Below are 26,709 nucleotides of genomic sequence, written 5' to 3' on the forward strand. Positions count from 1 at the left end.
ACAGCCTGCTTTGCTTCACTTTCCTCCTAGTAGTGTTGGATCCATTTATGGTTTCATTGCAAACTTCTCAGCAACTTATTTTCACCGCTGATTTTGTTATAGCCATGGCAAGAGGTCTCCCCCTTGGGTTGGGGCCTTTAATATCAACACTTCATGGTATTTCTGAGTTAGGGTCAGAGTGGACCCGGGCAGACTCCATGTTGAAGCCCATCACATCTGTGCCCCAGGAAGAGCAAGGCCAGGGCCTAGGCCAGCAGCAGGGGCAGCAGTTGAAGAACGAGGAGGAGCAGAAACCAGTGAAAGGCACAGGCAGACATCAGTGCAACTGAACACTGGTGGGTTCAGGGTAAGAAAAATGAGGCAGAAACCAGATTTGTCAAGGAAAAGGCAGAAAGAAGACTCACAAGCTCAGCAGCAGTCAGTCAAGTAGCAAAGATGTTTTTTGTGGTAATTTTGTGGTGCTTTTGTGGTACCTGCTTTCTGGGACACCATCATGGCCACCATGCACCACAGTTTGTACCCGGTCAGGCTTTAGGACTGCTTTGGGACTGTCTCACAGTGTCTGGGCCCCATCCGGCCTTAGCTATAGGCACATGGTCTACCAAGCCTTCTGCTTTCAGTCTGCCAAGGCAGGCATGTGTAGGGTGGTTTGTTGCAGAAGCTGCTGGGTTTGGGCAAGTCTTCCGTAAAGGAGGTCCTAAAGATGCTTCTCACAGAGGAGGAAGCTTATGGTGGTCCTCAGGTCTACAGCTTCAACACAAGAACATTTCACCTCCTGCCCAGATGCACTTTCTCTTCCTGTAGCAGGTCACCAAAGGAATGTAACGATCGACCAAAAACCTCCACCCCCCAGCATCTAGTGTTCTTTGGGTGATCTTTCAGTGATCTTAGTGCTCTGGAGAAGGGGTAAGATGAGGAATGTCACAGGAAACCAGCACACAGGACCAGAATAGATGTGCTTGGCCAACCAGCACTGATCCAGTAACATACACCATTGTGCAGACAAGTGAGAGGCCAAGCTGAGCCGTGACCAGAAGAAAGCAGCAGTCTGCAGAAGAGGTGCAGACTGCCCAAATTCTGATCCCCTTACACAGCCCCCAGGAGCTGCTCCGGTGCAGCACAGAGCAGGCATCTTGCTCCAGCAGGAACTGAGAGCACCAAGCCCTTTGCTAATGAGAGAAATCAAGCGTCAGAAAGTGTGGGATATTCCTAACCTGAGGCTAGTCAGGCCCCAGAAATTTCCACGCATTGGATGTTTTGTCTGTTGTTATCAACATTTAAATAAAATAAAATAAAATAAAATAAAATAAAATAAAATAAAATAAAATAAAATAAAATAAAATAAAATAAAATAAAATAAAATAAAATAAAATAAAATAAAATATCACTTTGGGGAAAAAAAAATGCAGCCAAATCCTGCCCCATCACAGGGCTGGGTGAGAAGCAGCACACTGTGCTTGAAGAAATCACTGCAGTGCACAGTATCAATCCCTCGCTTTTACCTGCAACAGAGGTTTTAGTGTAAATTTAGTGATATCACAGCAAATTTAGTAATATCACAACATATTTAAAATATACATATATAAACATATTTTATAATCTATGTGCATGTGTACTTTTATATATATAACCATTGCTGTTCACTGTGAACCCCTCTATGAAAAACTCAAAGATTTTCATGCGTTTTTCTGGAAAAATTCCTCAGTGAGATGGTCAGCAGCACTCACAGACACCTACAGGATGGGAGGCGGTATTTACAGCCATCTCTGCTAGGGATGAAGGGGGACAGACACCGAAGATAAAGGTGCCCTGTGAGGCTGAAGGTCCTTCAGCAGAGCGGCTGATTGAAATGATCCTGCTCTGCGCCCCAGGCAAGACCTTCCCTCACCACAAAGACCTAGACAGCACCTCCCATAACCAAACCCATCCTGTAAAAACTAATTAAAATGTTTAATTAGCTTTTGATTAACAACATATTTCAGACTTGCAGAATGAGGAGGCAGAACTCCGGGGCCTGGGCTGCTGGGTTTGTACACGAGCTGCTCACTTCAGAGCTGACACGCAATTATGCTGCAGCACCAGTTGTTCCCCATTTGCAAAGCCTGAGCGTGAAGCAAGTTGTGTTAATGTGTCGAAATGAGGGGAGAAATAAAGAGAGCAATGGACTACCAAGCCTTTGAAGGGAAAAGTAATATTGCAATAATTTATAGAAGGGAGAGTTGGTGGGTGGGACAGTCACTCTCAAAGAACAGTGGCATTTAGCCAGGAAATATGGCTCATTTGAGAAGAGCATCACTGCCATCTTCAGGACAGATGCTTTCACTTCACGGAGGTGCGACGGCTTTTCCAAGGCATTTTTTGGTTCATGCAATATATAAAAGAAAATGTTTGCTGCAACTCCTGCCAAAGTTGCATTTGTAGTTGTTATGGATGGGGGTTTGGTTCAGTGCCTCCCAGCTTCTGAACTGTGGCACCTCAAGGTACCCACGCAGGAATGCTTCATAACTACAGTTTCCAGTGCAAACGATTTTAAGATGGAAAGGACCAAGCAAGTCAGCGCTGCCCGGTGTGCAGTGCAACAATATCTCCTTACAGGCACCTCTCAGCCTTTATTCAGTCTCACTCCAAGGTCTCCCGGGTGCCACCTTCTTCCCTGTCTCTTGCAAGATGCCTATGTTAGCGTAAGAGCTGTGTTAGGAAACTCCTCGTGACATCAGCCAACTTTCCTTCCCTTAGCATTAAATCATCGTTCTCCTAGCCTGACCACAGCCAGCCAGCTGATCAGCCCAGCCAGCTCCTCCAGCCTGGCTCTCCCACTGGCATTCCCCTCTCTCTACGAGCCATTTGGAAGGATACACTGTGCTAAATTCAGATCATCACCCTGAAAACAACAGTCAGGATGCTAAAGAAAAAGCTAATTGCTTAAAAGCTAGGAAATAGCACAGTCAGGACTTCCACATTACTTAAGCAGATGCACTCTCACACTGCTTTGAGTTACACCAACACTGACCAGGGGTCACAGAGCTGGTGATGGAGACATCCCCTTTGCCCTGCAACATATCCCTCTGTGCTGCAACGGGACGCTTGTCTCCTGTGCCCCTTAACATGATGGGCTCAATCCCAGCGGCATGGGATGAGCTGGATGAGCACCTGGCCTCCTTTCCCAAGCCTGGACACCAGCCAGTCATTTGGCCAAGGTTTGACACAATGGGCTCGTGTGAACAGATGCAGTGAGGGAGGACGGGGAGCTGGGATGAAATAAGCAGCTCAGCCTCTTCCTTGCCTGCATCCAAGGGAAAGATGGGCCATGGATCAGGCCAGCTGTGACCTGCAGCTGTCTCGGACTCCCAGGACTACAGAGCTCACCTGTTCTTCTCTCTGCCCCAGACAGTTCATGGAGTATGTAGCTACCTGCAGGAAAACCCCAAGCCTTAAAGGTCATACTGCAAGTGGCACCTGCAGCAGGAGCTCTCCACGCCTCTGCAGATTGGTGATTTGCACCAGATGGCGAGGAAGGGGAGAGCATGCAGAGAGACCTGTGCAGGTCACCTGTGGAGACTTTGCTCTCAAAGATGTGCCACCAGCTAATGAGGAACCCCACGGCAGGAGCCAGGCACAGCTCCCTGATGTCCCACTCCACCACCACTGGTCACCAGCTTCTTGTAACTCCCCACCTTGATCATCAGGCACGACAGGGCCCTCTACTCAGGTGTGAGCAGAGTACATATATCCCCAGGGCAAGAGCCTGTGGCGAGGAGCAGACCATGGTAGTTTCTAGCAGCCTGCTCTGGAGGAGAAGACAACTGCACCTTCCTCAGCCACTCCCAATCATAGCCACATGTGCGTGATAAAACAGCACCAAAGCTTTTCCATGTATGTTAATGAATGCTTTGTTTTTCCAGCTGTTACCAAAAAGAAAATAAAGGTTTTGTGTGGAGGTGTAACTGTGAAGCAGCACGGCAGTGCTGGAGAGGCTGCAGGAGACAGTGGCCCCAGGAGCTCCAGACCCTTGTCCTGTGAAGAGACAGGACAAGGGGAAATGGCTTTAAACTTAAAAAGGGTAAATTTAGATTGGATATAAGGAAGGAATTCTTCACTGTGAAGGTGGTGAGACACTGGAATAGGTTGCCCAGAAAGCTGTGGATGCCCCACCCCTTGAGGTGTTCAAGGCCAGGCTGGACGGGGCTTTGGGCAACCTGGTCTGGGGGGAGGTGTCCCTGCCCATGGCAGGGGGTTGGAAGTTGTTGATATTTGAGATCCCTTCCACCCCAAGCCATTTTATGATTGCCTTACTCCTTACCTTGCTAACCCCAGCTGGAGAGCTCCAGCCATTAACCAATAAGCAGACCTTACACTGGGGCAGCACATCAGGAAAAAGAGTGAAAAAAGCTTTGGGCCATTAAAACACAGATGGTTTTGAAATACCATAGTTAGCTACAAACTCAGTGCTCCTTCATAAAAGATTCCTTGGTAATTGCTTACACCTATGGCACAGATGGGAGTTGGGTCACGATGAACACACCAAGCCCACCAGCAAGGTTCAGGAGCTCTCCCTCTGAATCTGTTCCAGCCTTGATAAAAGGATGACCTGCACTGCACCACTGGGACCAAGCTGGCCTCAGGACTCACTGCAGCCTTGCATGTTCACGTGTCGAGCAGCCCAGGGAATCGGCTGCATTTCTGGCAAAGTGAAATCTGATGCGGTTTAGAAGTAGAAGGTAGAGTGGAAAGGATAGTTTTTTAGGACAGACATTTCCATCATTTGGGTATTTTATATGGGAAATTTTAGGATCCAAGGCAGGATGGCTGATGGAGCAGAGCATTGATTTAAACCACCAAGTGCCACCCTGCCCAGCACTCTCAGACTCCATGCTCAAGCCAGGCTGGTGCCATCCAAAGGCAGGAGCGAGCAATTCCCCTTCTTCCTCCAAACCTACATAAAGCAGAGAAGCTGTTCAGCAACCAAGAACTAGTACTGTGCCCAGCAGCTGCTCCTGTCCACCACCATAGACAGCAGAAGAACTAAAACAAAGGGAGAAGATTAAGGAGTGGTTTTGCAAGGAAGAGGCAACAAAGCTCCAGTAGCAAACACCCAGCAGTTCCAGGTCAGAAACATGAACAGCTGATGCCCCATGCACCAAGGTCTATGCTTTTCCCTTGGAAAGCTCCCAAGCAGAGAAGCTGAGAGCTGCAGGCCAGCCAAAGGAAGGGCACACAGCTCTAATCTCCTTGTCCAGCTGCATACGCAGAGAAACTGCGGAACACAAATGCTGGAGGGAAAAAGGAAAACACCAATTATTCTCTGTCCACAACCACCATGGCTGGGAACTACGATAGCAGCAGGCAGCAGCAAAGATCTGACCACAACAGTTGATGTAAGAAATTCTGGATTGTTTAATCCATAGCCATTGAGGCAGACAAACAAAAAAGAAGTCTATGTTGCTAGTCCTTCGAAAATGGGACTCAATCTGGATTTACTATTTCAAGTGTTCTTTAATGAGACCAAAAATAAAGACTGCCCTATACCTAAGCAATGCTTAAAACCTGTTCTCTGGAAAATACAGTTCCTTTAAAATGCCTTAACATGTGACAGGACAACTATGACATGATTATTTAATACCTATTTTCTATAGCAAGGCTGAGGTGAAACTTCCTTTTTTCTCTAAAGGCAATGAACTCAGGATGATGGTTACCATTTCATATACACGCAGAATTGTTGGTTGCATACAGATTTTAATATCCATACAATCCTAGGAAAGTTGGTTGTGTTTTTTTTTTCTTTTTTTAATCAAAAAAGTTTTGTCCCTTCTCAACTAGATTCAAGTGTGACACTGACAAAAAGACATGGGAGAAGTACCAGTTCTAAGAAAATTTTATTCCTCTCCATAGCACAGCACATGGCTTGCCTTCTCTTCAGCAGGGACCTCTGCTAAGCATCCTTGACAGAAAAAAATAAAAGTTAATAAACGGAGAATCTTTCTTGATGCATAAGTGTGCCCACAAGAAGCCTAGTACAGTCACACTGGTATTTTCCATCTGTAGCCATGGAAAGTTACATCAGCTGCCCAGCAAATGAAGCTGAGTGTGTTCTTGCTTGCCTACAATTTTAAAGTCTCCTTTCCTCCTTTCCAGGATGCTGACAGCTTGTTTCAGGTATAATCACAGCAGAGACGTGTCAGGTGCATTAAATGTTTGCTGACTAATGCAAAATAAATCTTCCAGGTTTCTTTACAGCAATTATTTCTTGTTTTCCCCTTCAATTCTTCCCCTCCCCAAAAAACTTGATTTTTTTCACCATAGCTTAACTTTGTTCCTGTAAAACACTAGCCAACAACCAGATACCATTATTTACTGTGCTAAGAGAACTCAGATTTTACACACTGTTCAGATCATCTAGCTCTACAAAAGTTTACACCGGTATACACGGAGAGGGAAGTTGATCTCCCCACCACTGGAATGGAAAGAGCCAAACCGGCAGCCTGAGCTGGGACGTCATTCCTGATGGCTGTGCAAGCCACCAGAGGTAGTGATGGTGCGGGTTCTTCAGCAACATCCACTGGGACCTGTACAAAATGGACAGTGTTCTTCCCCCAGGTCTCCTCAAGCCCTGTGCAGTATTTCTGGGGACAAGGAATCAACGCAGTGCAGAGAGCAGGAACCCTGCCCCACGCTAGGTTTAAATCAGCGTACTAGACTCTAGCGGTAACTGGTAATGAAACAGCAGAGTTTTCACTATATAAAATTTATAAATTTATTTTTTTGTAAAAATCCAAAGAGCACGAAGACATCTCACTCAAAATACTGGTAAATCAAACCACACTTAGAAAAATGAAAGCTGATTTTATTATCTTATCCACAGCCAATCATTTGACATGAACATGCATACGTAATTTTGCTACGCACACACCACAGTTTAACGTTAGTTATTAAAGGTTAAACATACAACATACATCCTTACAAAAATGAGTCAAAATGCAAACGTAACTTTTAAACAAAACAGTTTTTACTCATTTAAAAAAACTTTTGTGTTGGGTACCATTTTGTACAAACACAGTTAATTTAAACAAATCTGCTTTTAGTTTCCTCATGGTTGCACATGAAAATAAGCTGCAATAGAAAATGAAGTCATCAAGGGATTTTTAAATAGCAGAAGTAGGCAGTCTTGCCATGCAGAAGAAGCAATATTAAATATTAGTTTTTCAAAAAAAGAAAAAACCACAAGTTTAAAAATATTTAGTTCAAGTCACAAATCTTTCCCCAGTACAGAGAAATCCAAATGCAACGCATAATTAGCTGCCACTTAGGATGGCTATTCTGAAAAGTAGAAATACTTTCCAGAATTGATAATTTCATTGATTTGGCACAGAAAAGAAGTCTGAGCTTACTTAAGAACAAGAAAGTGATAAAAAAAAAAGGGTAAACAGGAAGAGAGAAGAAAAAAAAAAAAAAAGCAAGAATGAACGAGATAGTAGTTGCAATCACTAAAAAAAAATCTGTGCATCTCAGTCATTGCAGAATACTGTCTGTCTACAGCAGGTGCGAATTCCAGGTATTTGTTATTGCAACATGGATTTAATTTGCTTGGAGGTAGTCTCATCATTCAAATGCTTTGTTGTGTACCTAAACATAGAAATAAAAGCCAAGTTTAGAAGAGTTTAGATGCTATTATGGTACAGATAGGTTGAGCCATAATTGAAGAAATTATGTTTGTTAGGTCACAGTAAGCCCCTCGACCACTGATCACCCACTCCATGGTTACCCCAAGCACACAGATTGAACATTCAGAAATTTGTTATCGAAACTATACCCCAAGAGCCTTGCAACAAGAGGAATTAAAGAAAAACCTTCAGCTAGATGTTGGCTCATATGGTCATATACCAGTTTGTAGCAGTAAACTCATATGAGCAGTTGTGGTAACCAATCATGAACACTAGCACCAGCTCTGAGCTCTCTGTCCACAGCAATATCTTCAAATAAGACATGGTTGCAGAGATTTTTCTTCCACATTTTCATTGACTAAACCATTTATAGATTCCTTAATGACAATGGATTTAACCACTTTTTAGCCTAATTTCCTGTTTAGCTAAGAAACTGTGCTCCTAAACCCAAAGGGTATAATATGCATATTATATATGTATATTTTATATATACATATGCATTAAAAATCTCTGCTTTGTCCATGTCCCTGTTTGTTAGGTGACTGTCCTCAACAAGTATCAGACCAGCCTTTGCTCTGGTCCTCATTTTCCTGTTAACATACTTCAAAAGGCCTTTTTATTGTCCCTCACACTTCTGGTCAGCTTCAACTCATGACTCTTGGCCACACAAAATCTCTCCCTACAAGGCAAGCATCATCCATATAGTCCTCCCATGTCACTTGACCTTGCTTCCAGAGACCATACACTTTCATTTTCTGCCTAAGCTCTAGCAGAAGATCCCTGCTGAGCCAGGCAGGCTTTCTGCCCTTCCTGCTTGACTTCTGACATTTTGGTAGTGCCTGCTCCTGCACTTCTAGGAGGTGGTACTTAAAAAAAAAACAACTGACCAGCATCAATGAATCCCAATGTCTTTTAAAACAGTTTCCCAGGGGACCTCACTAACTAGTCTGAATTCTGCTCTCCCCCAGTCGAGGGCTTAAGTTTTGGTGACAGTTTTTTTTTCTATTGCCAAAGATTTTAAATTCGACTACTTCATGGTCACTACAGCCAAGGTGGCCATCTCTCGCCACCACTTCACCCACAAGACCCTCTCCATTTACAAGCAACAGGTCTAGGAGAGCACTTTTCCTAGTCAGCTCTCTTAGTACCTGTACCAAGAAATCACCATCAAGGCACTTCAAGAATCTCATGGGCCTGTTTGTCTCCAGTTTTGTAACATTCATAGTTGACATTTAGGAGGTTGAAGTCCCCCATAAGCACAAGGGCAGCTGTTCTAGAAGTCTCTCTGAGTTCCTTAAAGGATAATTCATCAGTCATCATCCTGGCCAGGTGGGCTATAGTAGACTCCCACCAGAAGTCTACCCACAACGAACTGAACACAATTAAAATATTTCTATGAAATTAATTCTGAACAGCTGATCTCCCTCCAAAATCCTTATCACTTTTAAGACACATTATTTATCTCTTGAGAAAACAAGAAAGCTTCCAACACTCCTCCAGAATCAAAAAGACTCAAGTTGACTTAATTTCTCATAACATCTTGAACCTGCTTCCACCTTGCACACACATCACAACTCACCTCTGCATCTCTTTCTGATAATTCCAAATGTGATTAAAAAAAGTATATATATAATTTAAATATCTTACCCAAATGAGTCAAATGTATGAAATACTAATATCATTAAAATATTTAAGTATGAATTGTGTTAGTGTGGCAAAATGTCAGCATGACAAAATTCACACTCCTTAACAACAAAATACACAATGGAGTGAAGATGTGAACTACACTTTCTGCGTACTTTACTAATCAGAAAAGAAGTTTTAATATAGCGCTTTCTCTCTATAAACCTGTGTTTATACTGATCACAAGAGATTCAGAGATAAGTAACAACACAGGTACGGAAACACTCAAGTCTCAAACCAAACCCATTTTTTTCTTTAATAATCTGAAAAAACTTTCAAAGTGAAACCATCTATGCCACCACATCATTTCACTTCTCACCACATCTTAACACAAGGAAAAACGAAAACAAATTTAAAGGAGTTTCACTACTGATAAGAAAAATCAAAACTACCCACTACAAAACTAAGAGAAAGACAAATTAAAGCTTCCACACTTCAAATGAAGTGAATGCATGGATAACCATACCCAGTTTTGGTTAACGATTAGCAATGAAATATGGTAATTTTTCAAGTAAGGACAAGAGCAAAGCCTTCACCTGCCCATCATGGTTCAGCATTTCTTGCCAAACCTCTGATGCTGGACACCAACATGAAGAACAGGTTACTGACTAGAGATACGGCGTTGTGACCCAATTTGCAGTTTCAATTTCAAAGAATTACTCATTCTTTCTCTCTCCAATTTATGTGGTGACTTCTCGTCTTGTATATTCTACAGCAGAGACATTGACTCTCCTGCTTTTTTACTGGGAGGGTGACAGAGCCCTGGAACAGGTTGCCCGGAGAGGTTGTGAAGTCTCCTTCTGTGGAGATGTTCAAAACCTGCATGCCATCCTGCGCAATGTGCTCTAGGTGATCCTACTCGCGAGAGGGGATGGACTAGATTTTCTGAAGTCCCTTCCAACTTCATCCATTCTGTGATTCTGTGAAATACCTCGCTACAAATACTTTGTGACAGAGGAACAAGTTTTTGCTGGGTACCTAGGAAATATCTGCCTTATATGTCTTGAACTATTAGCAAAACAAAAATTGTATTACTCATACTCTACCAATAATACATAAAACACTTAAGACACTGTCAAATCACACACAGCTGAGGATATAGCCAATACAAACCAATCCAGCCATTTTTTTTTAGGATGCTGGCAGAAGTCACAGTGCACCTACTGCAGCTGCTCACTTGCATGTTTGGAAGCTCAGTCAGTAGATATGATCAGTTAGTTTCCAGTATGTATTGTACTTCATACCTGAAGGTAGTAACACTGTTGACCAAAAGCCACTCTGTCACATTTACCTCTACACTCAATCTTATACTGCGTGCAGTTGAAGTATGCAGAAAGATATCTTAGAATGAACAAACATGCAACCTAGCTTTTTAAACACTGTTTCTTCACATGTCCACACCTCCAGACACACTGGAAAAGAAGTCTGAAATAACTACATTCACTTTTTTCATGTAACACTGAATGAACACCTCATGGCTGAAGGAAAGACAATAGACAACTTCTGAAAATCCACAGAAAAATATTTCAAATAAAAGAGTACCTGAGAGCATTTAGAAGACCTTCTACACTGTTAGGAGGCTGGTCTTTAAGAACTTTGATGCATCCTTTCATCTAGAAGTTAAAAAAAAATTAAACATTTTTATATGAATACCTTTTAAGTTTACAAAAGTATTTTATATTGCTTGTCAGTAAAAAAAAAAAAAAACTTATTTAGAAATTGCAGCAGCATAGATACGCTTTCTTGATATTGGAAAAGAATTAAGCTTTCAGTATTACGTTTTCCTACAACAGAATGGCTCAGCTAAATTCAAATCTGTTTTATCTTTACACAACTTTGATATCACGCTCTGCTGTATCAATATTAAGAAAAGCAAAGATTGTTTACAGCTCCTTACAATAGATCCATTGAGAACGCCATTCAGCCAGTGAAATAATGACAAAATCTGTAGCTAATACAATCAGAGAATAGCCTATTTGAAACAATCACTAAGCAGCATATGTTAACAGCATGCATTCCACAGACTTTTACTATATAACAAAAGCAGAAAGTTAGACCTTTAGACCTGAAGACTAGTGGACAACGAAGCTAGCATTTTACAAGAAAGTGAGGAACAAACCAGATGCTACTGTTATTTTCAGTCATTCTGATTTGTACCTTTCAACACGACTGTTCAGTGTATTTCAAGACGCTACCTGAACTCCGTTGGATTTTTCATGACTTGACGATAACCAATATGTATCTGAAGGCCTGTTTTGTATTTCTCACTACTTACATTTATGTTTTGCTGACAGTTAACACCATCCTTTTACTATCAATCTGAAAGGTACATCTGCCCATTTGCCCCTGCCCATGGCAGGGGGTTGGAATTGGATGACCTTTAAGGTCCCTTCCAACCCAAACCACTCTGTGATCTGTTAGTAAAACCTGGAGGGAAGAAAGAAAGCCTACAGCAGCTTAAATATTCAAAAGATTATTCAGTAACAATAAACTTACATCAATTTTTGAAGTTTTGGCAAAAGCGCCCACCGGATGCACATGGTCATAGAGTATGATGACACCCACCATTACCCTCAGACAGAATGATACTGTTTCCTCGTTTGTAAACCTGCTTCTATATTCACTGCAATTGAAAAATACAGAGCATTATCTATCAAACAAGACAAGAGATAGCTACTAGTAATGACCTAAAAAAGATTAAAGAGAAATCCTGCTGTATATCCTCAGAGAAAAATACAGTTTTGAGAATTCTCCTTTTTCCTTTCAACAATATGACTACAAAAGTCAGATCACTGCTTAGAAAGTGTTAACTGGAAGTTGAAGATTCTCAAACTTAAAATAGTGCCTTGCTGCTACAATATTCCACACTTTCCCTCAACTCCCCAGGAAAAAAAAAAAAAAAAGATTAAAACAGAACACACTGACTTTGCTTTGAGTGCATCCTATCCTTTTTCCCTGCACCCTCTAATATACAAGCAACACAAAATTCTGACTCAGAAAAGGAGGGTGGGGGAATGCAAGCCTAATGAACAATGCTTAACCACTTTCTTGAACAGGTCAAATCATTCTTAGGCATGGTAATAATATAAGTGTTTGAAGCTTCTAATAGGCTTCAAAACAAAATTGTGATATTTGGTCTGAAAAAAGTAAGACATCATACCTCCTCTGAGTAGTTTTATCAATGGGAAACTAGATCTCAGAAGAAACACAAAGCATAGTTTGACTTTCTGTTCATACTCCCAGAGCCTCTCCAATTTATAGCAGACAATAGACTGACTTCATGCTTAAACTTGTCTCATGAATTCCCCAGAAAGGGACACTAATTTTGTTAGTCACTAGTCAGTCCAACTTCCAAGAAGGTACCATCCAAAGCACTGCCCACAACCTCTCTTCCAGAAGGCCCCAGGCAATCATGCTCAAATTTTCCTGAATTATATATGAGAGAGCCTTTTATAAAAAATAACAAGAGGTTGCCTAGCTTTCAAAGCCAATCTATTTTAAAATATTAATATGTTCTGAAAAATAGACGTGATTCGCATGGCCAGCAAAATGAAACAAGTTAGTTGTTACCCTTGACATGAAACTAAGTTGGTAAAAAGAAAACAATTCTTAATTACCCAAATTATGTTTTTTCTTATGCATCATGTCTTAAAAAAAATGGATGTAATTCATATACTATACAAGCACTTATTGTACTCACGGGGTTTCCAGCATGACCCTGCACACACTGGCCATGGTGCTTAAACAATCCGTAGTATTCTCTATTGGTAAATTTTTATTCTGCAGAGAAAGATAAACAGTTTCCAATTCAACTACTGTGAAAGATTATACTACAAAACCTAAATCAAATCAGTAATCTGCTGGCACAGAAACACAGAGCAATTAAAAACATGAATACAGCTAAGGTAAGTTAGGTACTGTTGCATTTTTGTTTGTTTTTAAACATTACTTTAAAAATTAGCAACCCATAGAGCGTAGTCTACACTACTGAAGCCTATTTTTATAGGTAGAACTATCACACACCATTGCTTGTAGAACTATCACACACCATTGACTTTTGGTGAGTTTAAACAAAAATCTAAGAAGTATTACAGAAATTACAGAAAAAGTAATACAGAAATTTCTGTAGTAAAACATGTGCATGTGCTGGAACAGTAAGACTTAAAATTGTTTCAGGTGAACATTTCAGTCAAAGAAATGTAAAATGAGATGCAATTTTTCAAGGCATTTCAAGTGTAAAGCTGAATGAACAAGTTATTAAATGGTGTGTATTCTTCCCATTTAGGACAAAATTCCTCGTATAATTATCAGAAGACAATCACAATACTTGTAGTGACAAGAGTCTATCACTGATATTTAGATAAGAAGGAAAAAGGATGGATTATGATCTTGGAATACTTGTTCAGTTCTGTCTCCTCTCTCCTTCCCCAATAACGTAAGCATACTTAACATTATATAGTCAAGCACAAAGGTGCTTTGGGAAGGAGAAAAGGAAGCAACATTGCAATTCCCTTCCCTATTTCAAGCACACGCAAAAAAAACAAGCTGCTTCCCTCAAAATTTTAGTTTCTGATCCAAGAAACCACCAAAGCATAGGTGACATACTTACCTCCCTCACCTTCCTCCTGGAGAAAAGCTTTCACTGGGAGTGTTGTCATTTATTTTATTTATTAAAAAAAAAAAATAATAATAATAATCCATAGGGACCCTAATTCCTACAGCATCTGAGAAAGACGCTTCATGTTTCCTGAGGACCCAAAAAGCAAGTTTTGTTCCTGGATGACAGATTAAGCCTAGTAAAAGCTTTGTGTTTCTAAAGCAATGTCTGTCCCTGCATGGTTTTGAAGTACACCATCCGACCGTAAATTTATATTCTTACCTCTGACACAAATTTTGTTGTAGCATCACTTAAGGTTTTCAACATTGGTGTTGCTTCAGCGTAAAATAAAGACATTCTGTTTGCCAACTCATTATTTACTTCATTTTCTCCTTCTGCCTATAAAACAGAAGGAAAGAAGAGTTCAGTTGTTCTTTATACGGAAAAAATAGGTGATAGTATAAAGGTAAATCTCATCTCATCTAAGGGTTACCTACTGGGACATTGTTAATCCTCATACGGCTCAGAGTTCTTCTATAGTAGCTGAAGTCATTCTGTATAGCAGGATTTGTCATCTACATAGATATGGAAGAAAAAAAAGTTGTTCCAAACATCTCAAGAAAGATATAAAGACAAGTTTTCATAAAACTTAATACTGAGATCAAGAAACATTCAGCCTTCTGAAGTAAAGTCCTGTGATGTTGCAACAGAGATTCTCACAGCAAGACCTAATGAGAACATGAAAAGCAATTGGTCTTCTAATAGGAGTTTGAGATTAGTAGGTTGAAAAAAGTTCTGGAAATGTGACTTGAATTAGACCAGTATATTAATGTCATCTCAGCTTAGTTCCTTGCACATTAGTAATAAAATAGCTGAACAATTGGATGTGCATATAGAAGAAGCAGCGGCAGCATTATCCCAAGAGATCTGCCAAATTCAGCTTAAGAAACATGATTAATATGTACCAAAATGTAACGAGTGCCTAAAGCTAATATATTTCTTCTGTGTTCCAGTTAAATCTAACCATAGGATGTGTGAACTAGCCATACATAGCAGGTATTTGAGCATCTAATACACGATCTATTCTAGAACAGAACTCAAGACAAACTCCTTCAGCAAGCAGACTATTTTCTTCTTCTAAACATTTGCACTTACAAAATCATGTCAAGTTCTTACCTTAAGCTCATCAAACCGGAGTGTGAAGTGAAGAATTTCTGCAAACTGCTTAGCAAGAGCCTGCTCTCGCTCCAGGTGTTGTGTTGGTGAATATGGAGTGCTTGTCAGGGCTCCCAACAGACCTCGCAATCCCGCCTCTTAAATCAGAGAAGAATGTTTTGCAATATACATCTGCACCTGCACCTTGTTTCTGTATTCACTAGAATTCTGCACACTACACTTAAAATACCCATCTGCCAAGACACATGGCAATTAATAATAAGCAGGATTGATGAATTGTTTCTATGTGCCACTGTTACCATATTTACTTATAAACCACTATAAAAACTAAGTTTAATCAGCACTATGACAGCAATGAAAACTTTAAAAAGTTTTAAAAGTTTTGTCCAAGCCCTGTCTGCAACGTGTAAAATATATTTCAGCAGTCTGTGTTAGCAGACTGTAGACTTTACAAGAAGATAGCATGAAATTCAAGGCATATACCTATCAGCAGAAGCTACATTTTGTTTGTTTTTAAGATAAACTCAAACTCAATGCATTAGCCTACCAGCTGGTTAGTGCTCCTCAGAGTTAATAAAGGGGTAGGGAAAGAAGATGGCAATTATACTCCCATTTTCTCCTCTCAGGTATCCACTAAAATATGTTTGCTTTCACACACAAAAGGTGGTACACATATATAATAAAATCCAATCCAGTGCATGGAAGGAATCTATACAGTAAGAGCTTTTATCTAGTAACAAGTGGTTGACCTGGATATGATCCATGTCTCTATATGTCAAGTGTACCAAATGAAGACAAAAAGCCAGTTCATCTTACCTAGTCTTTGAGAAAATTCATAGAATTTTTTTAGTTTGCCTACTAGTGGAACAACTGCGCCCCATGCCTTCTCTTGCAGCTTCTCATCGTTGGGATGCTGTATTGCCTTAAATTAGAAAGAAAAAGTATGCTTAAATTAAAGATATCTGAGACTTTATTGAAAATTCTCTGTAAGGTGATTGTCTGAAGAACTACTTATTTAGAATTCTACCGAGAAGTTCTTGGTAAAGAGACAAGTGCATGCACTAACCCAAGACTGTTCCAAAAGGATCTAAATATTTCTGTTGAAAATAAGTATCCAGGATACCAGGAAACAAATACCAAAAAATCATAATGAAATCGTTAAAAATAAAGCTACTCAGAGTATGAAAACTTATATGTATCTAGTTAATTAGAATCAGTAACTTCATTGGGTTATCTGCAAACTAAGCAGTTCAGTGATCAAAGACTCTTTGTAATGTTAATATCTATCACCAGTTTCTGAAATTGTGAAAAACCACATATTCACTGTGAAATTCAGGCTAAGTATTACAGTAGGAACATTTAGGTATAATCAGCAACTTAAAGACGTGGAGCATGCCAGAGCTTTAAAGCATAAATGCATAGACCTTATCTTTAAGGCTTTTGGCTTGGAAGCTTACTGTAAATTCAACCTCCCCACATTTTTAAGACAGAAACTAGCACTTTGAAAATTACTAAGAAAACAAATAGAAGTGCTCATAACTCTCCTGTTCAATCTTTACAGTCAAGTCTGTGATTCCAAAAGTCACGTTTTCAGTCAACTCTGGGCTACATGTTTCAACACACTCCTCTCTGGGCCCTAAAAGCTTACTCCAGGCCTTGTCTACCTCCTCTCAGGTAGATGTCTCTCTCTCCTTTCCACAAGGGAGCTGCAGGCTTTGGTGTCAGATCCTACAGCCTCTCCTTGAACAAGCTCCTTTCTTGAAGGATAAATGAACCAACTCCCCTTCTGCGGGTTTTGTGTGGCACAATTACCCTTCCCAAACCTAACTTACGACTTCAGAGAGGGAATAAAAACATCATGTTACTTATGAAAGATGAATAGCTATAAGTTATCAAATTTATGTCAAATTAGCAGGCTTTTGTCTGCTAGGATTTCTTTGACTACGATATAGCAAGTACCTCCTCATTTTAGGAGCATTTATTCCACTCTCTACTGAAGATAAAAGAAAAACAGTGACATGCTGTACAGAAACTTTGCTCCCATTCCAAACTCCTACTGTAGTAAATAAAAGCCAGTTAAAAGGCATTGGAAAGGTCTCGTGTGCTAGGATTCCCACACAGACTTCTTCAATTAGCACACAAAAAGATGTTGACATTACTGAATATTGTCTTGTAGTCATACCATAATCTTCTCAGATCAGACACTAACTCAAGAAGAGCTTATGTGGTAATATAAAAAAAAAAGTAACAGCAACAATTCCACAAAACATTTGAAGAGAATCTTTCACTATTACACAAGTGCGTTAATATTACTGAAAAAAGTGACATCCGTTTTGCTGTAAAAAAAGGAACATTCCAGAGAGGGAATTCATGACAGCAATTTTAAGAGACAACATGCTCTGCCAAGACAGCTCCTGCAAGCAAAGTTACATCCAGTGGTACTGTTAGGATCAACGAACAATCACAGGCTGTGCACAATCGTAACGCTCTGGCTCACCTCTCGTATTTCATGGCCAGCTCCTCTATATGACTGCAAGTCTTCCAGTATTCCTTCTGCATCCTTTAACACTACATTCACCTGATTATAAATTTCCTTTTCAGATTCTGTAGGTTGGGCATCTAAACAGTAGAACATATTACATACATATATATGTAACAACATTACGAAATTCAAAAGGTAAACCATCAGCTACGGACAAATTCTTCATGTATCAACTCATTAAGAATTTTTGTTCTCTGAAGAGCTATAACAATGTATGAGGAACTCCAAGAGTAATTGCATTTACTGTAGTGGTCTTTTACATTAATTTAGCACCCCCAAAATCTACCTGGAATCTATTCTGACTTATTTACAATTAGGTTAGGAAAAGAAATCCTGGCAGGTTGCCTTTATATCAAGGTAACCAGTCCTCACATTGGGCAAACCCTCACCTGCGCTACAAACTCAGTGGATAGGACTTGGTTAAGTACTCAAAAAACACGTTCACTGCACATATGCTAACCTTAGCAGGAGGCATTCAATTTCTACTGTTATCTGGAAACACTGCATCAGGTTATTTTCCTGCCTCCTCTGTGGCTGGTTGGAAAGCAGCTGTATCTTTTACTTTTTAATCTATTTAATTCACAAAACATTCTCTATTGCACTAATTGCAAAACTAGACTTGAGAACAAAAAGATCTAATGTAAACATGTTCTTTTTTTTTTTTTAAAATCCTTTTCATTTAAGGATATATGTTGTCTCCTTTTTTTTTTTTTTTTTTCAATAACGAACTAAAAACTTTCCAAAAGCAGATTTGATCATTTCAGAAAGTTACACGTGTTTAAAGAAATGTCATTCAATAGGAAGTAAGTTTTGAGAAAACCAAGGCTCTAACATTTTAACAAAATCTCTTGGTACAAATCTCTGAGACCTGGCTTACCTGACACAAGATCAATTTTTCTTTTAAATTTCTGATGGAAGCTATAAGGTTAGTTCCTCTTAGACTGATATAAAAAAAAATTACTGTTAGTGTCACTTATTACAAACGAGATTCTCATCTGTTTAAATAGGAAAAATATGATACTAAATAAATAAATATTAGGGTACTTTAATTCAGGATATCCCATGTTGGAAGTCAGGGGATTAACAATAAATCCCTTTTTTTTTTTTTCTTTTTTTTCCAGGGATAAACAAAAGCTATCTATGGACAATATATCCTCATAATCTTGTGCTGTTTAAAGAGACTGGAAAATATCTTTTTTAAATGGAAGTGCTTTTTCCATGACCCACATGCACAACTCCCACTAATGATGATGGAAGTTAGGGACATTTAAATGGAAAAATCACAATATTGCAGTGTTACACACTAGAAAAAGACATAAAGCAGAGTGTGCATTGGGAGAAAACAAAAGTTTCACATGCATTGCTTGTCTGGATTTTGCTGTAATTTGTGCATAATACTTATTTTTATGGTTCATTGCAGAGAAAAATAAAGGAGGCATTATTAGTAAATATGCTTATACAGACTCTGCAACAATTTTCCTGTGCTATTTTGATAACCACCAAGAATTATTGTGGATGAAATAGAACAGGTCACTCCTTTAAAGAAATAAAATGTCTAAGAGCACCACATCGATTAGGCATCGAGTAAAAGTGGCCAATGCGTTTCAGATCATCACAAAGGTCATTTGTAATTTTGAAAGCTGCTGAAGACTGCTGTAAGAAATGAAGACAAAAAAAAATGAGGGAAAAAGAGCAGACAGGTAAGCACCAGTTGACTGGCAGCGGTTCATGCGCAGACATGAAATGCTATAGTGAAATACAGACTAAGACGTGAAGCTCCGTAGCGTTCCAGATTGTGCTGTTAAATAATGCAATCAAGACTTGCCACTTGGATTGTCTCACGCTGAGCACCCCTCCTGCCTGTTTAATTTTTCATCGTACTTTTTCTTCACGCTCTCTTCTAAGGACAGTTTGTTTTCCTACACTGGGGTCGGGGGGTCTGCCCAGCAGAAGGGCCCATGAGAGCAACTCCTCATTTCAAAACCCCCAGACAAGCAGCACAGATGTGGTACTGTGACCTTCCACGTTCAGAAACGATTTGGATCTGGGAGATGATTTTCATGTGGTCATGAAAATCTTCATCTCCACAAGTCCACCAGCTGTATTTTAGTTCCCTAAAATGTTCCTGGAAGGCATAAGCCATTGTTTTAGGTTAATTTGTTGTGGGGGGAGGAGGGGGTTTTTTGTTGTTATTATAGCAAACTTCTAAATATACCCATTTTAAAGTCCAGTAGGCACTGGATTATTTCTTTTGGTATGTATTTTATTTTGGTGCACCTTCGACAGACAAAACCTATAGCTTGCTTTGTCCCAGCTAAGTTCCTCATCCACCTGCAATTCCTCCTGGCCTAGACATGCAATGAAGCATTACATTTTTATTGAGAAAACAGCTCAAATTTAAGAAGTAAACCTAAAGGGATTGTGAAGTGAATGTAAAAGAATTTAGAATGGATTAAGATGGGTTAAAGTGAGACAATGTAGAAAAACTTCAAACTGCAGAGCAGGCTGGCTCAGAGCAATTGACTTCTTTGCTCCCTGGCGTGCTGCATCCTGAGAAGCCCAAGGTGGGAAGAGGGAAAGGTGAAGAGGGAAAGGTTTGTCTTTCCAAGCACTGCTGGAAGCTCAAATAAACAGAGGTAGCATTCCCAGATACCAGTATGTGTCTGAGAACTTCAGCTATAGGACTTTCATTCGGACTTGAACTTGTTTCCCTCACCACCTAGGGCACGGAGCAGGAAAGCAAGCTGGAAATCGGTTTGGCAACTGAGGAAGAGCAGCCAGCAATGCCAGGTATCCAAACAGCAGGATGAGGAAGGAAATTTCAGGGATTCCCTCTTTCCCCTTACACAACTAAGGTCCTGTTACAACTTCAGGACAAGGTTTGGCTTTTCCCTTGCAATACTGTCCATGAGAAGAATAAATTGGCAGGTTTGATATAGTTGCCAAGGGAGCCAGCCCCTGCTCATTCATGACAGCTTTCCACTTCTAATCCAATATTAAAATAAATAAGTAAAGACTGAGGTCCTTCAAGCAAAAGGGGAGTTCTTTAAATGATTTTTAGATCTAATCAGACCATTACTGCACTAAATGCAATACACATTGAGGGTTCAGAAGGCTCACATGATAACAAAGACAAAAGAGTAGACCTGAAAGAACATAGATGCTGTTATGTGAATAAAAAGCTATGAAAGTATGACAACATATTGCATGCTGGAAACACACATATCTAGTGATTATTTAAAAAACATACCTAGCTATCCTAAAGACTAGTGAAGGGACATAAAATCAGGGTTAAAATTTTATGCTGCACAGCAAATGCTATTTAAACTGGTATTTTTCCCAGGAAAGAAGTCATCTAAAATTGGCTGGGACAAAAGCCACCAGTAGGGGGGAGAAAAATCCCAGACTGCTGAAGATGAAATGATTTATGCATCTCTATCATCATTACTCCAGAGAATGTTATCTTTGTGGCTTTTCTGAAACCCAGCCAAGTTCTTTGGAGGTAATGCAGAACACATTCAGGGCTAGCTTGAGATCACTGTCTGCAAGCAAGAGTACTCTGTGCTTTAGCTACTATTCAAATCAGGAAATTTGGAAAGGATTTGCACTGTGACAGTGGTGACACCAACATAAAAGTTGAGCTCTAAGCTTCCAGTGTTGCAGGTCGCTGGTTTAAATTTATAACATTATCTTCACGAAGCTGGGCACTTTGCTCTGCTCACGTCCAAGCAGCACTGCAGAGACATTAGGAGAATATTTGAGACAATTATTTGTTTGAAGTAACTGAGGTGGATGACCAAAGAAAATATGAGCTTAACCTGTGTTAAGGCAGGGTAAAGCCCATTATATCATTTAATTAAATATTTTTTGCGTGTATTTTAAGTCACAGAAATAACTGGAATCTATCACCCAGCTAAATATCTGTAAGTCTCATAAACCTGTCTAAAGCATTTCCAAATTCAGCATCTGTATCCCTATAAAGCTTTATGGACATTTGATTTTTGTCTCTATGGTACTGTGTCAAGAAACATTTAACTAGCCAATTCATACCTGGATTGAAAAACAAAATACCTAAACCTGTATATTATTGGGCCAGGCATAACATAGCATTGGCAAATTTAGTTTTAATACAGAGCTTACTTGCTCATCCCCATAAAAACATAAACTTAAGTATCACGAGATTAAGTGCCAAGTCTTGAAGAAAGATCTTGACTGTGTCAGAGCCAAGTTTCTGTCAAGGCAAGCTATCTGAAACAGAGGAGAAAGAAGCGCAGATACACAGTATAGCAGCAGAAACACACACAGTGCAGAGTCCAAAACGAATAAAGAACAGTCTAACAACTCAGCCATAATACAAGTCATTTCATTTGACTGCGAATGTAAACATTTCATGTCAGCAACCTGCTTACTCTCATGCCAAATCTTGTTCATGCTCAAAACATGCACTTAAAAAAAAAAACCTGATAGATAAAAAACTGACTTTTAAAGTAAATTAGCAGCAATTATCGTTGTAATTGATTTTTAGAATTATGCCCCTTGCATCCAGCTAATTTGAAGTAATTTAGTTCTATATAATGGTTAGTATTTGCAGATGAAGCTGGAGCTGCAAATTTCCCCTGCATCGTTTCTCCCTACTTCACTAAATTGCAACTACTCTGTGAATATGTAAGACTTGAACTGTTCGTAACCAACACTTTCATTTGCCAGTTCTTGAACACGACCCTGGATTATCTTCCTTTTATGGCCAATCGGTGTGGCTACCATCTTCCCATAAACAAAACGTTCAGAACAGACAAATGATAAAATCAACAGTACAAGACAAGGGTTTAGAAACGTTACAAGTTCCAACAGCATTAAAGCAAAAACATGTTTCTCCAAGCATTCCTTTTTCCGTTACAACTAATGTAACCAACTGCCACTGTTTCACCAAACAACTGAAAAATAATTTAGAGGAAGGAACAAAGATAATAAATCTCATATTATCCATATCACAATACTTTTTTTTTTTTGTTATGGTATCCCATTGTATTTTATTACAATGTCAAAATGCACTTGAAGATTATTTTCTTATTTTACGCTTGCTGATGCGCAGCTGGGGTAAAGCAATAGCGTATCCCAAAGCCAAGTGATTCAACATGCAGAGCAGCAGCCAACGACACTTACCTGCCATTCTTAGGCTATGTTATAGCATGCAACAAAAACTAAAAAGCAGAAATATCAACAGTATGTGAACCTTCCAGAAGGCTTGGCCCTGATCGAAAAAGCAACACGTCTCTTCTTTTCGAAAGCAATTTCATCTCTACGCATTGAGCCTCCCCTTTAAGGAGGGATGAGGTTAACTGTCAAATCCCAGAGCCAAATCACGGAAGGTTTACATACACACCTGTAACGGGGTGTGTAGAGAGCTATGAACAGCTGTTGTGAGCCAGTCAGCACACGCAGCGTTGTTCTGCACCTGCAGGCACACTGGAAGTGCACAAAAAATAATTAGGTTTAATATTTCATCTTTCCTTTAAGATGCACGTATCTCCTTGTAATTTCAGTAGCTCTTCAAATAATTCCAATTCTTTAAAAAAAAATATTTTACAAGTTCTGATTAAAAACAAACAGCATTTTTGTTTTTAAAATGGGAACCATGTCAGATTCCAGAGGTCAAAATGCAGTTTGAAAGGCTTCCCTGAAACAAGGATTTTACATTTCAGAAACTCAGGGTATTTTAAAACAGATCATCGCTTTCATCAAAAGCTCGCTGAACAATTATTCATAGCTCAGGCATGCAAAGCTGTTAGAAAGATGGCAAAGTGAAAACATACATTTAGTACATGACAAATGCAGTCTACTGCAGGCAAAGAGTAATAGGTATATAAAATCATCTTCTCACTTTCAAAATCAAGGAAAAAATTTGGCCCCTGCTCAAGGTCTGTGCATGTCAAAACTTTAAGAAGGTTCCCCATGTTAAGGTACCTGCCAAGACAAGAATGAGAGAAAGAAAAAAAATATTCCTTTATAAGAAGGAACAGCCCAAATGTAGTCGAATGAAGCGGTGGGGGAAGACGACCAAAGGCATCCATCAGGCATGAACCCGTCCTCCAGGCTCCAGGTGGAGGGAGACCCCACCTCGGGGCCCTACAGCTGGTGGTCCCAGAGATGCAACGCAGCTTCCCTGTCACAAGTGACGTGTGTCACCACCATCTTCTGTCTCCCCTTGGAGAAAGGGGCATGACTCCAGCTGAAGGTGACTAATTCTGTCCCGGTACACCCTAGCACCAGTGTCCTGAGCAGGAGTGCCACGGATTGAGGGCCAAGTACCATATTGGCAAGCATTGTCATGGTAGCCATGCTACAGATTTTTACCTGATGGGACAACAGAAGGGAAGAGCTTTCATTTTGGCAGCCCTTATAATTTTGTCAGAAAGCCATTAGAGAAAGCTGAATCAGGATACATCATTTCAGTGTGCAGAAAATGCTATCACAGGTATGCCCCAGATCTCTGACATGAGGTGCCTAAAACATTTGAGCAGCTCAGACGACTCCACTTTGGACTTCTGGGTGTCAAAATACACATTAACTGCACTGTGAATGAACAAACCAGAATCAAGAATGATTTCGTACTCACTCATATGTAAGATAGGATTACAGAGAACAACTGCTCAGCACAGATTACCATGGCATACTGACAGAATTTTTCGTTTTATGATCACTCAATTTGCAGGCAGATGGACGGACATCACTGACCACAGAGACCCAGAATGACTAAGCACACGAAAAGAAAATTTACACAGCAGCATGATGGTGGCTTGGCTACTACTGAAAAATAATAATAATAATAAAAAAAAAAAAAACAAAAACACAAAAACAAACCACATGCAACCCTTTTTCAATTTGCAGATTTGCAACTGAGTCCCCTGGCCTTCATTCCAGCAGGTATAAGCAACCCTAACGTTACCCTTTTAAACGCACCAGCTGTGAAGGGCTGAGAGACTTACTTTCAAAATCCAAGAAAAAATGTGCTGCATTGTGGTCTATGTCCCTGGTTAGCACCTTAATGAGATTACCCATGCCAGCAAACCTAAAAATAAAAATGGCAAAATAATTTAGTTCCAACAACCGACTCCTGTGTTAATGACACGCCTGGGGGCAGCTGGAGCAGGGCTCCCATCCAGCTCTGCATGCTGCAGATTCATCACCTGGTGGTGGGGAGCAGCAAGTGTGCACTGGACAGTGCTTCTCTTCTCCCCTTCTTCTCCTCGATCAGTGGAAAAAAAAAAAAGAAAAGTAATAGCTTTGGCAAAAACGAAGTTCTGAAGTACTGGCTCTTTTTATTGGAGTTTGATAGAATTAAAGAATTGTTACCTATGATGACTGAGCAATTGCTTTGCATAGCTGCTACAACCCACAAAGCAATTATTTCTTAGGAAAAGAGTAGCCTCCAAAGGACTGGTGCTGCTACAAGCCTGATTTTGACTCTCTCTCCATAACACAAAACAAAACTCAGAAAGCCTCTCAGCAGTAATCTGTAGCCAATGGACAGTGTTCCCCCCAATAAAATCAGGTAAAAGTGAGAAGTCGAGAACAAGTTAGTCTTTTCCAAAAACAGGAGGTAATCAAGTTTCCACAGCTCTTCTTATGTTTGCTGTCACATCCCAGCTAAAAAGAAATGAAAAGTGGAAGAAAAATTAAAAGTTATTAATCTAGGTCAGATAAATTCACAGAAGTTTCAAACTTTACTGTAAGTTTCTGAAATCAATACCTTCAGTAGGACTACGAAAATAGCATTTCACAAAGAGGCAGCCTTTTCAATGACCTTCCAGTGTCTTAGAGACTTACAGAGGCTAAAAACACTTCAAGAACTACAGCCCTGAAATATCAGTTCAGTGGGGTACTGCTGCAAGACAAGCTAAAGATACTACCTGAATATATATTTCAAATCTTTTAAAAATAAAGTTATCAGTCTAACGTTGGTCTCAACCATCAGATCTAAAATCAAGTGTAAGGTTAGTCTAACTCTGCTGATCTACCAGTGTCTGCTCGTTTGTCTTCTGCTTTAAGATTGATGTACTTGGATGAAAGAAGCAGCATGGCAGTAAGAATTGTGAGTTTATGAGGAATTAAGAAAACTGAAGCAGTGTGAACCCTACACAAACTGTTTGGCAAACCAAGTCTTTACATCCTGCGCTGCCAGATTTGTTGAGTTCCAAAGGCAAATACAACTGGTGTGTGAGAAGAAGCCAGCCAGCACTAAGTTATTTGCTTTTCAGGATCCACAAGATTCAACAATATCTCACACAATCATCAACAGCTGGCGAATCCGCAGTGAACTAATCCCTGGCTTTTTTACACTTGCTCAGGGCCAAATCAGTAACATTAGTCTAACAATTTCTGCAGAACAACCAAATGGGTAAAAATCCAGATTTTTAGAAAAGTTTCTTTGACCACAGTGGATTCTGCTCATAAGATCCAATCATTATGTGTGTGCTTGTTTTTTCTGCACATTCAGCTTCTCCCTTGGATCACCTGAAAACACAAGTCCTGTTTCCTCAGCATGTGAACTTAAGTCAGAAGTCCAATCAGATCTCCTAGCCCTTATGTGTGAAGATTTAGATTAAGATGTCCAGATTCAACTCTCATTTTCCAAAAAAAGAAATCAATCTAAACAAATGTTTCTTCAAATAGACAGCTTTCCTGCAGCTTTCTGTTCCATAGCTTACTGAGCAGCTCACGCATGTGCCAACAACACTGTGTAAAGAAGCAATACCAGAAAGCAGGTTATTACTCTTCATCTCACAGGAGCATTCTGTAACACAGGATTGAAAGAATTACTCGGTCCCCTCCCTCAACGAGGACATTCACAGTCTGGAAAATGCTGAAATGGAGACATTCTGAAACACTCTCAATGACAGCAATCAAAGGCAGAAGTACAAGCTGCCTGATGACAACCAACTCTGCAGGTTCAGCTTTAAGAGCCAAACTTCAATCACAAAACTGTGCCGTAAGTGTTGCAATTCCAGTTAACAGAAGAGTAGCTAACACACAAAAGTGAATGGTGTTAAGAG

At 39.9% G+C, this 26,709-nt stretch overlaps 1 protein-coding gene across 3 annotated transcripts in view; it reads right to left on the reverse strand.

Annotated features, from left to right (window-relative positions):
* Positions 1-6,732: 6,732 nt before the first annotated feature.
* CYRIB (CYFIP related Rac1 interactor B) overlaps positions 6,733-26,709 on the reverse strand; it is a 91,456-nt gene continuing 71,479 nt past the window's right edge. For 2 of the 3 annotated variants that reach the window (XM_082753159.1, XM_082753160.1), the window contains exons 4-13: positions 23,538-23,620; positions 17,612-17,733; positions 15,931-16,036; positions 15,115-15,251; positions 14,436-14,513; positions 14,221-14,337; positions 13,042-13,121; positions 11,838-11,964; positions 10,884-10,954; positions 6,733-7,620 (exon numbers count right to left, since the gene is read on the reverse strand). In XM_082753159.1, the coding sequence (XP_082609285.1) occupies positions 7,557-7,620; positions 10,884-10,954; positions 11,838-11,964; positions 13,042-13,121; positions 14,221-14,337; positions 14,436-14,513; positions 15,115-15,251; positions 15,931-16,036; positions 17,612-17,733; positions 23,538-23,610 (975 nt within the window). In that variant the 5' untranslated portion in view covers positions 23,611-23,620 and the 3' untranslated portion in view covers positions 6,733-7,556. Of the gene's footprint in view, positions 7,621-10,883; positions 10,955-11,837; positions 11,965-13,041; positions 13,122-14,220; positions 14,338-14,435; positions 14,514-15,114; positions 15,252-15,930; positions 16,037-17,611; positions 17,734-23,537; positions 23,621-24,642; positions 24,726-26,709 lie in introns of those variants that run through there. The other variant, XM_082753161.1, reaches the window with a different exon arrangement.

This window comes from Aythya marila (genome assembly GCF_965140915.1).
Source record: "Aythya marila genome assembly, chromosome: 2".
In the NCBI taxonomy this organism is placed as follows: Eukaryota; Metazoa; Chordata; class Aves; order Anseriformes; family Anatidae; genus Aythya; species Aythya marila.